Here is an 11323-nt window from a genome sequence, read left to right on the forward strand (position 1 = left end):
ATGTTACAGTCGTTTCTCGATAATATACACGTACATATATACAGGAAAAATTAAAGAGACGCATATTTCTCGAGATACAAATTAAATTCAAAATAGAGGTAGTGCATTCGCGCGTACTCGCTACATGCAGTTTAAATAATTATACTGGTAGCAATTCATCAGTGACATCCATTCTTCATGCAAAAATTAGCCTACTGAGCGGCAAATAAAGATTTCCGCTGAAAGATAAGTCTCTCCGATCGCATTGCAACAAAATAGAAGATCCGTTTGTGAGCCAGTGCGTACGTGTCTTGCATACACCAGAGAAGCGCGTAATATGAATATACATCTGACTTGTAACCGAGGTGTAGAGTGATGCGAAAGTGCGGACCAGATAAAAAAACCAAAACAAGACGTGGGCGTGGCAAATATATAGAAGATGCGTTTGTCACATTCCTAGGAGGCATGGTCAAACCTGATCTTGTTGTGCCTCCTCTGTCATCGAGCTGCTAGACGATACGGTGCTGTCGCTGACAGCGGAAGAGATTAGAGAGCCAGAGAGAGTGCCGTCGGTCGAGCTAGTCAACTGCTCGTCCTGCTTTTGTGGTGTCACGAAGGTGGTGATCTTGGCGATGCCCGTCACGATTTGCGACATATTTCCCGCCTTCGCGACGCCGCTAGCCATCTGAGGTTGAACTACGACGTGTTGCTGATGCGCACCGGTTATGCTCGTCATTACATTGCCAACGTGTGCTTGAGTATAATCAATCGAACCAAGGGAGCTCGGTTGCTGTTGGTCTACCACGTAGGTGGATGGAATCGAATGGATATTCTGCTGAGTCGCCGAAGACGACATGACAAAGTGTGATGGAACAGAGGAAGCTTGCATTATCCCAACGCTCGCCGAGTGATTCGCGCCGGTTGCTTGACAAGTCGCTGGCTGGCCGCTAATTCCGGGCTGAGCTTGGTGAACATAATTCGGCATGTGCACCTTCTGTGCTTGGACCACCGACACGGACGCAGCGTGGGCCGTGTAAATGGGAGTGGCGCCGGTCAACTGAGACTGCTGAGACTGGTTCGAGTGCTGTATCGCCGCGTAGGACACGGCCTGGGGAACGGCGTTCTGCCGCGTGATATTCTGCACGTGCTGCATTTGTAGCAGATACATAGGCTGCTGTGCTCCCGGCTGAGCGATATTCGAATAGATCTGTTGGTGCGGATAATTCTGCGGGTATATCGGCTGCGATTGCAGATTCTGCGCTACCAGATTGCTTCTTCCGGTTTGACCGTAATTCCCAGCTGCCGCGCCAACGGGTTTCAACTCGCTCGCGGCCACAGTCGCGGTCGCCGCTACAGCCAGCTGCGGCTGGGCGTTTTGCGCGCGGAACTTGAGTACCGGACCGTACAAACATTCAGCACTCGATGCGCAACTACCTACATTCGCCGAGCTAATATTACGAGAGTAAATAACGTTACTACCACCACCACCACCGCCGCCGCCGCTACTACTACCGCCAGCACTCTGCACGCTAACATTCTGTAGGCTTGTAGATTGACCGCCACCGCTACCAAATACTTGGCTTGTATTGTTACCAGCTGCGAAGTTACCGTAATTAATCGACTGACTGAGAGCATGCGGACCACTTGCGGCGAACTGCGTCTGGCTACTGCTATTCGGTATTATAACACTGCTACCCAAACTACTAGGGCCGAAGTTGCCAGAATTCTCACCGTAATTACCACCTAAGCTAGCGCTTTGACTGAGATTACCAACGATAGCTGAGCTCTGGGTGAAACTAGTGACCGGTCCGTATATCTCGCCGCAGGTGTTGCCCGCGACCGCGGCTGACACGACTGACGCGGCCGCGGGTGGCGGCGGAACGGCGCTGGACACGGAGAATTTCTGCACGGGGGAATACAGGTCCCCCGTGATGCTACCGACCACCTTCGAGCTAACCGCATATAAGTTTTGCATCTCTTTAACCTTCTGCTGCTTTCGGTTGGCGGCGGGCGACTGCGTCTGCGCTGTCGTGTCTGAAATGCTCAGGCTCGACATGAGGGGAATGTTGTCCGAGGAATCCAGGGAGTCTAGGTTCGTATCGGACAGGATGGAATCACCGCCCGACTGGGTGGTGTCGTGTGTCACCATGGACGGCGGTTCAGAAAGCGCGGGATCAAAGAAGGGTAAATCGGACACAACGGCGGTGGTCAGGATTTGATCCTCTTCCTGAAATTGCACCGCCAGGGTGTTGAAGGGGGACGCGGGTGTCGTGTACACGGAGGGACATACCCCTCTAGCTTGGTTGTCCTTGAGAAGTTGCGCGAGAACCTCGGGACTTTGCGCCACAATGTACGTGGATACCGGTGCCACTGATAACTGCGATTGCTCCGTTGTATTTTGCGGTTGCCGGGAGGGTTTCGGTGGCGGAACATCATCTGCACCTGTAAGACGGATTATTTTACAGATATATCCGATATCTGACAATGACGTGCGTTCGCTAAAAGATTTAACCACTCATTGCTATTATAGACAATTTCCTACATACCCCAGGACATGGCTTGTACCCTTCTGTTCTCTCGTCTCATCGTCTCCTGCTGCTGATGTTTCTCTTCCAGCAAAATTTCACTATGATTTAAAAGAATAATAATTTAGAAAGAACGTTTACAGTTTTACAAACGATTCAAATACTCACTGTAGAGTTTCTCTAATCTCTTTAAACGTCGGTCTCTTGCTGGGTTCGTAGCTCCAACACTGAGACATTAGAGAGTATAATCGCGGCGGACAGTGATTGGGAAGCGCCAGTCTCTCTCCGTTCTCCAGCTTGCGTATCACTTCGTTATTCTTCACGCCTTGGAATGGTTTTACGCCTAACATTAAAATTTCCCACATACATACACCTGGAACAACGAGCAAATTTCATTAGCGTAGCTCCTTTAAAATACAAAATTGATATTAATAATTAAATTAATAGGAAAGAAAGCTCTTAAAACGTATTTAATGTTAAAAAAAACTAACCAAACATCCAAACGTCGGACGAAGTTGTAAATCTTCGAAAATTTATGCTCTCCGGTGCCATCCACTTAATTGGCAGCTTACATTTGCTAGCGGTATAATAACTCTGATCTTCTACCCATCTACTAAGGCCGAAATCCGCCAATTTGACGCAATTATGCGACGAAACCAACACGTTTCTTGCAGCGATATCTCTACAATGAAAAGAGCACGGATGTTAGACTGCGATTTTCACATAATGAAATAACAAATAGATTTCGCTTTGATCGTAGCTACCTGTGCACGAATTTCTTGCTTTCGAGATACGAGAGGGCAGTGCTCAATTGGAAGGTATACAGTAGAAGTGTAGCGAGATCCAGGCGGTGTTTATTAGATTGTAGATAAGCGCGCATTTCTCCGAGTCTGGCTAATTCCATCACGAGCCAAATCGGCGCCTCTGAACAGACTCCGATCAATCTGATAATATGCGGATGTTCAAATTGCTGCATTATATCTGAAATTTAAAATTATTTTCATAAGACTATGTAGAACCTATATACCCACGTTTATACGTCGATTTCATTTTATAACGAATATGTGATTTATAATACAGATTTTTCGTACAAGCTTCTTCAAGAAATTTTTCGGCAGTGGCAAGATCCGCATCGACCTTGCAAGTCTTGACAGCAACGGCAATGGTTTGACCATCTCTTCCTTTGTACGATCCTTTATGGACGTTACCAAACTGACCCTCCCCTATGATTTCTCCCAATTCTACTTGATTTCGGACTATCTCGTAATCTCGAGCTGCAAAGAAAATTTACCGACTTGAGCCTCTCTGTCGCGTATTACAATCAAAATATAAGAAGAAATATAGTTCGATAGTATCGTATATAGAGTATGAAAAAATACTCTAATGATATTTTTAGACATTCTCAATTATGGTCGTATTAAAGTATGCCATGAAAACACTTACTAGCTGGTGTCGAATAATCTCCCTCTTCGTCGACGATCTCCGCATAATCTTCGGATAAAATAGTTCCAGTTTTACCGGCGTTCTTTTCCGCTGGGCTGCTGGCACCATCTTGCCTATATTTCGGCGGTTGCGCATCTACAATTAAAATCATATTTTGCACATGTGTAAATAAAATAATGGTGTCACAAAGTATTCAAACGTATGTAAAACGGCGCATTTCTGGTTTGTTTACCTTTGCATGGACAGGGATAATTCTTCCATGATCCAGCTTGCGAATACAGAATAAAGAGAGACTTAATATACTTTATTAACATTAGCAGAGCAAGCTTTTACAAAGTAATTTAAAGAAACAATTCACGTATCTTCTTTTAAATAGTTTTGACAAAGTCAAAGATAGAAGTTCCTGAATTTTCTCTCGTAACAGCAACAATAATACTGTTATTCTTACCTTTTCTGTTCCACAATGAAGTGTTGCTGCCTGTGACCAGTCTACAATATCCATCAATCAAGTCCGCGAGACTTTCCGCTTGATCCAGACTTGAACAAGTGATACTGAGAGTCTCCGCAGCACCCGCGACTCTCAATTTAATGCACGCCTTCGCGTGTTCTTTGCAATCTGACACCAATGTTTGAATGGATTGTATCTGCGAAAATTCTGCCATCCTAGTCGGCTGTAATCGAAATTTTATTTCGTAAAATTAATTATAGAGTTATGCTTTTTTTATCTTAAAAATACTACACACAAACTACACAAATTATATTATAAACAATATGTATAATGCAAAAGATAGGTACATGTGTGAAAACGTACCACTGTTCCGCCTCGATGAGCCATGTACGATATACCTAAGTCCGGTCCGATGACTAGTTCTACAGGTATTGACCAGCTTGACTGCAAGTTGTAGAATAGTTGTAAATAAGACTAAATATTGAATATTATAAATGCAAGGGAATATATTAATTCTTATATATGGGCATAAATTTTTTTCTCATTTCTGTCGCTCAAAAATTAATTTTTATCAGAGAAACTAAATATACACTAGATTTCCATGTACTATTGCTTACCCCTAAGGCGCATATAAACCTTTCCTGGTCGAATCGATAGTGCGCCCGCAGCAGATCGAAGAATTTAAACATGCACTCGAGTTCGGACAACGCCGCAACTTTTTTAAAGTGTTGCTGTATCAATTTTCGAAGCGCCTTCGGCTTCATCCCGTTCAGCACGGAACGCGGTAAGAATTTATGTAGACCGACCTGTGTGTGGAAGAGATGTTTCTTTTATATTTTGCACAGTGGAGGGGATGAATGGATGCAGACTATACTGCTGTGAAATCCAAGTTATTGTCACGGGGCAAAATTTATCGCCGGGGACTCTACCTCACGTTCTAGGTATTCCAGATTGCTCTTCTTGTCCAGGGCTATTTGCGGCATGTCCTTGAAAAAATAGCGAATCTCCAGGCAGCAGAGCTGAACCGCAACATCCTGATCCAGAGTGGCGTGGTTTGCAAGCAGGTAGTCGTTTCGCACCTAAATGCGTACAGGTAAAAATGTTATTTGCAGTTTAATTCGGAAACGTTAAATATCTCGCTTAATCGTCGATTGACGTAACGTCGTACCTGGTCGTAATAGTAGTAAAACGTGACCTTGTCCTTCTCGTAGAGATCATTTAGGTTCTGAGGAAGGTAACGCACTCTAAGCTCGTACCTCCATTCGCAATGCGGGTGCTTTCGCTCGTACTTTTCTTGTACCTGAGACAAATGCGTCGAGGAAATTGCGAGAAACAGAATATACCGATACGCCGGATACGCGTAAATACCTGATACATCGTAGTATCCTGATGCAACCAATAACTCTCTCCGGATCCGGGATGGTGCAGCCTCATTGCGTACAGATTTCGATAATGTCTGGTACCAACAGCTAATCGACTAGTTACCAAAGAGATGATACCTCGTACGTCGATCGCATCACCGAATTTGACGACGTTAAAACCACCTGAATTGCGGTATTGATAAGTGAACGATAGAATTGATAAACCACCATGTTTTTCGGAGTATATTTCGATGTTACAGCGGGATATAAATTCGCTCCGATTCTTGAAAGGAGAGAAGGAATAAATAAAGAGTGGAGAAATCTACACAATTTTTATCTTTAGGCTGACGCAACATTTACAAATGAAAAACCAAATATTCGAGAAGATAAGAAAGTAATAATAATATACTGATCGGCGAGACGATTTTATTTCTAACGAGAAGCGTCACACTGGTCCCTTAATTTTCTCGGCTAACGCAACGGGTTCTTTGACGAGGTGTTTCGGGATGGAATAACTTACCGTTGGGAAGATGGACTTTTAAGGTCGCCTTATCCATGGGGGTGGGCGAGCCATGCGGCGGGGTGTTTCTGCCACCGCCGCTGCTCTGGATACCTCCGACACCGCCTCCACCTCCATCTCCTGCTCCAGTGCTCATCCCCTCATGGCTGCGTGGAGAACGGCAAAGGAAAAAAAAAAAAATCGACTTAATAAACGTTCTCGCGCGTCAATTACATGTATATTATATAAGACTGCTCGTTACACGAGCTTAGTATAAAGATCAATTGATCAGCGTGTCTCATGAAAGCTCATCGTAGAAATTTTCCGGCGAAACTAGACCCGAGATATTTCATTTTCGACCTTCCCTGACGTCATAACAATTTTAATCTTTAGGGTCGCAGAGACGACGTCTCTGATCGTAAAAGGAATATACTTTTCAGTCACATAAAATGCAGTATTTATACTATTTGTATATTTTCTCATTTTTATATTATAATTTAACTTAATTATATTATATTTTATATTATAATTTAACTTAATTTTTTAACGTCACTTTCTAGTACTTTTTACTATTTTCGTGATAAAGAAACCTTGCGGTCCTTTAAAAACTGAGCACACCGTCTAATGGGCTGACGAGGAAATTCCGTTCGATCAGTGAAAATAATTATTATCTCAATTATTTCATTCGAAATTAAATCGAATGCTATGGATTTTTATCGTACTATTAATAAGCTAAAAATATTTTAAACATCAATCTAGATGTGCCAAGTATCAATCTGAGATTTATCAACGGTGTCTCTTTCTTTTAAAACTTAAAGAAAATTCTCTCCGTGTAGGACGCGTTAAAAAGATATAATTCATATATCTTAATTAGAAGTAAGAAATACGAAGGAAAAGAGATTAGGGGTAGGAGATTAGAGAGAGTATGAATGAGAGTATAAAGGATGAATGAGTGGTTAAGGAACTTTTGTAAACCAAGTCCCACTTTCTGGCTGTATGCTAAAGGTAATAAAGCATATATATAATTCATATATCTTTTTAAATTGAATGTTCTTCTTTCACCGTGTGCAGGGAAAGAGGGAACCAATGTATTCGCTCCAAGTACGCGCGATCAGAGGGAAGGGACGCATGATTCCTACAGAAGTCGCGACAAGAATAATTCCCGCGACCCATGCAGTCTCGCGACAATTCGTCTCACCCCGAAGGACACTCGCGTTTCGATCTGTCGGATACGTGAACGTTACATCCCGCGGCTGCGACGAATGCAATCGCGAACCCCAGCCGTGCCATCGCAGTAGCACAGACCTCGCTCTTGCGAAACCGGACGATGCTTTCAGATGTTACCGTGACCAGAGAACTGTCGTAAAAAATGGTGAAAAATCGAGTCTGCGTCGCAGAAGTGCAGCGAAACAAATCGGATCGTCGCGTCTCGTCGCTTCGTTATCGAACAGATCGAGTCACGATTGCCTGTGGCTGATGACATCCACGCGGATCAATGACTGTCGAAATCACGCCCTGGAAAGCCTGTCGTCCGCGCGAGTATTATTAAGGCCCGGTCTCACCGACGTTTTTTAACTTTAAGCTTAGCTTAATTCGTTCTTTGTCTCTTTCCAACTGTTTTACACTTTAGAAAGAGACGAACGTGAATTAAACTAAGATTAAAGTTAAGCGACGTTTTGGTGAAACCGGGCCTAAGTCATGTGACGCTCACATTACAGTGTAATAATTAAGGAAATGAATTCGCTTTCGCGTTACAGTTCTCTCGACACGGTCGGAACAGCACGAGGCATTGCCGTGAATAGTATTTGTATTGCGGCTATTAATGCAAATATATATTACGAACGACGTCCAGCTAAGGAATGCCGTCGATCAGGCACCAAGCGTTTGCGCCGGGGACCAGCGGCCACGACACCGATCGGCGTGCAAAGCTCTTAGAAAGAATCGATCACGCTCTAAATTAACGTTTCGTAAATTTACACGTTTGTTTGCCTCGGAAAATATCGTCATGTAAAGCAGAAAATTTTAAGACCACATTTCCCAAAATCTTCACTTTTCCACTTCTGAAATTTTACTTCATCGCGTTTTATGTAAATTTAATCAGATTGCATAAAAAAGATTAGCTCCTCGTGTTTATTCTCTTCTCAAGACACTGTACATCACTAGAGTAGAAAAAGTCATATACCTAAGTACAGAAATGTCTCAACGAAAGCAACTTTCATGGCACTGCGCGAGAAAATTCAGCCTAACATAAAATCGATGGCACGGTGGCAAGTCTACACCTAGTAGATCGGATTTGAAAATACAATTTTCGACATAAATTTACGTATCATAAAATGGATTTCGGTGCAAATCGCGCAGCCTATAAAAGTTCGAGCTCTATCCGTTGTCGAACCAATTTATGCGCGTACCGCGCGAAAGTTCACCCGATTCTTCGCGTAATGTTACACCGATCCACATTACGACCGCGGTCGTAAACCGATATGGCCGCGTACATAAATCATCGCGGACGCAATTACACGAATAGAATTATGAGAGTGCACCAAGGCACCTCGATATATTATTGCTAACAAGGAAGCACGCCAAGTATGCCTTTCGAATTTGGATCAGCTCCGGATACGTGTAGATCAAAATAAGAGATACGTATTTTTTTCTCTATAGCACTTTTTAAGCACATTGAGGAGTTGAAATGCCTTCTCTTGAAAAGTCAATCAGTGGATTATCACCGGAAACAGTAAATAGTCACTGATTCACAGTTAAAACCCGAGTCGAAATTTTGGTAGTATTTTGACACTTTTAAGGATAATTTACACCTACATAGATCAGCAATAACCTACTTTGATGACATATTTTTTACTCCTCTCTTGAATCTTTAATTCTAAAAATTTACCTTAGCTCCTACTTAAAAGGACCTACTTTAATGCTACATTGGCAAAAGTAGAAATTTCTGACACTATCAGTTTTTAAGTGGGAGTAAATTCTGTACTCGCAGTTCGATCTCTTTTACTGTCTTAGGTCCTACTATATAATATAATTAAAGGCTCAACATAGGGCCACAATTTCGACTCGGGAAGTATACTACTGAAAATCGCAGAAGTAGACTTATAAGTGATAATCCACTGATTGACTTTTAGAGAGTTGAAAAATTCTACTTTTACGTCTCTACATGTACGCTTTAACGAAATCCGCGCGATATTTCGCGCAGTTTGTGCATAAATACAGCGATATATTCCAGGAGCTTTGGTAAAAGAATCGGTAATGGTATTAATAAAAATCGAAGACAAATTGGTTTTTATCCACGAGATTTCTCCCAGTGACCGTCCGACGTTTGCGAAATTAACCGAAAGTCCTGACGCGCCGCACGACTTTTGCGCAGAGATAAGCACGACGCAGTTTGCAATTGCAAGCCGGGAATTGTTGCAACACGTGTGCAACGGGGGACTTGTTTGTTTACGATCTCGTACGCGAATCGTAGGTGGTAGAATTATCGAAAGGATATGCGATATAAATTACGCGCGAGTACGCGCTGCGCGTGAGGAAAGAACGTCATCGGGTACGCAAATCGTGCAGATATAAATAACTACTTACGTGACGTGTTAATAATTAATATGACGTTGTATCGCGTGAGATTATTCCTCGTCGACGAGTATATCGGACAGGAATTGAAAACGCGGAATTGAAAACCTGATCTCGACTTCTTGGTAATCTGTATACTTATTTTTCATTTTCTCGCAAATTTTCTTATTAATTTCTAACAGTGCCTTGTTCTCCTAATTATTTTAACATTAAAACAGTGAGCTTATTGCCAACCCAACTGGGCAAATTTTATTGAATTCGTTACGACGTTTCGACCTTACTTCAGGTCCTTTTCAAGCGACAATACTGCAAATCAATAAAATATAAGAGATTAAAATTATTACTTAGTCATCTAGTAAAAAGAAAAGAAAATTAATTAACGAACCAAATAAGAAAACAAGAAAAATTCATGGCCAAGTCATCGTCATCCGTGGGATAGAATCAAAAGATAAAAATTTGCACACATCCGAACATTACCGAGGCTCGATTTGAACTGATTCGTAGGTAACGTTGGGTTGACAATAAGCTCACTTTTAATTTTTAATCATCACTGGCGATCGCAAGTGACGATTTTAATGTTATCCTAACTTTTATAAGTATATAAACATAAAAAATTAAAACAGGGAACTTGTAGTCAACCCAACTGGCATATTCCTTTATTTAGCAAATCAACGTTTCGACCCTATTTTTGGATTCAAGTGACACTAAGTGCGTCACCGTCGTCCATAAGACAGAGTCGCATTATAAAAATACAAGTACACTGGATGTTCGAATCGAGCATCCACAGTGGTCATATGTACTTGTATTTTTATAATGTGACTCTGTCTTATGGACGACGATGACTCAGTGCCACTTGAAAAGGACCCAAAAATATGATCGAAACGTTGTATTTGCTAAATAAAGGAATATGTCAGTTGAGTTGACTACAAGTTCCCTGTTTTAATTTTTACTCGTCACTGGTGACTAAGTAACTTCTTTCTTATATAAACACATTTCTTTGCGCTACATGTTAATAAACGACAGATTTTTTTTAGATAATGTGTTCCTTTCATCTCATTCTCTCTATTCATTACAAACTTGAAAGCTACTTAGTTTCGGCAGCTGTCCGCTTACGTCCCTGTAAGATGCGATGGAATTGACGCGGAATTGCTGATACAAAAAAGGGCAAGAGAGGGTCGGTGCACCCCGGCCCTGAGCCGCCTGGTACCTCTGCGCACCTGCGACTATCGCCCACGCAGTTTACCTTTCACTATTGCTTTCTCGATTGCACTTTTGCATCGTCTGATCATTACAGCATCGCGCGGAAGATCGTGCATAAAAAAAATATGGTCGATGTACTTGTCTCCGCGAGAAGGATTAAAATATAAATTAACCCGCTATCTATACAGATCTGATAAATTGCCTGTTTGTTAAGTTTAAACGAATTGACATTTGGTTGAGCGACAATCGATTTTGTGAAAATGCAAAGGGAAGCGCAAATTGTCTAGGATGTTCG

At 42.3% G+C, this 11323-nt stretch overlaps 1 protein-coding gene across 1 annotated transcript in view; it reads right to left on the minus strand.

The window, feature by feature from the left end:
* LOC105565717 overlaps positions 1-11323 on the minus strand; it is a 16950-nt gene that overhangs the window by 4533 nt on the left and 1094 nt on the right. The window contains exons 2-16 of the mRNA XM_012019136.1: positions 6277-6422; positions 5764-5939; positions 5564-5695; positions 5325-5474; positions 5013-5201; positions 4759-4839; positions 4396-4618; positions 4180-4215; positions 3948-4082; positions 3596-3778; positions 3269-3485; positions 2996-3186; positions 2673-2877; positions 2526-2605; positions 455-2421 (exon numbers count right to left, since the gene is read on the minus strand). Of these exons, the coding sequence (XP_011874526.1) occupies positions 455-2421; positions 2526-2605; positions 2673-2877; positions 2996-3186; positions 3269-3485; positions 3596-3778; positions 3948-4082; positions 4180-4215; positions 4396-4618; positions 4759-4839; positions 5013-5201; positions 5325-5474; positions 5564-5695; positions 5764-5939; positions 6277-6422 (4111 nt within the window). The remainder of the gene's footprint in view (positions 1-454; positions 2422-2525; positions 2606-2672; positions 2878-2995; positions 3187-3268; positions 3486-3595; positions 3779-3947; positions 4083-4179; positions 4216-4395; positions 4619-4758; positions 4840-5012; positions 5202-5324; positions 5475-5563; positions 5696-5763; positions 5940-6276; positions 6423-11323) is intronic.

Source organism: Vollenhovia emeryi, unplaced genomic scaffold (assembly GCF_000949405.1).
Source record: "Vollenhovia emeryi isolate VEMERY1.0 unplaced genomic scaffold, V.emery_V1.0 DF939149.1, whole genome shotgun sequence".
Taxonomy (NCBI): Eukaryota; Metazoa; Arthropoda; class Insecta; order Hymenoptera; family Formicidae; genus Vollenhovia; species Vollenhovia emeryi.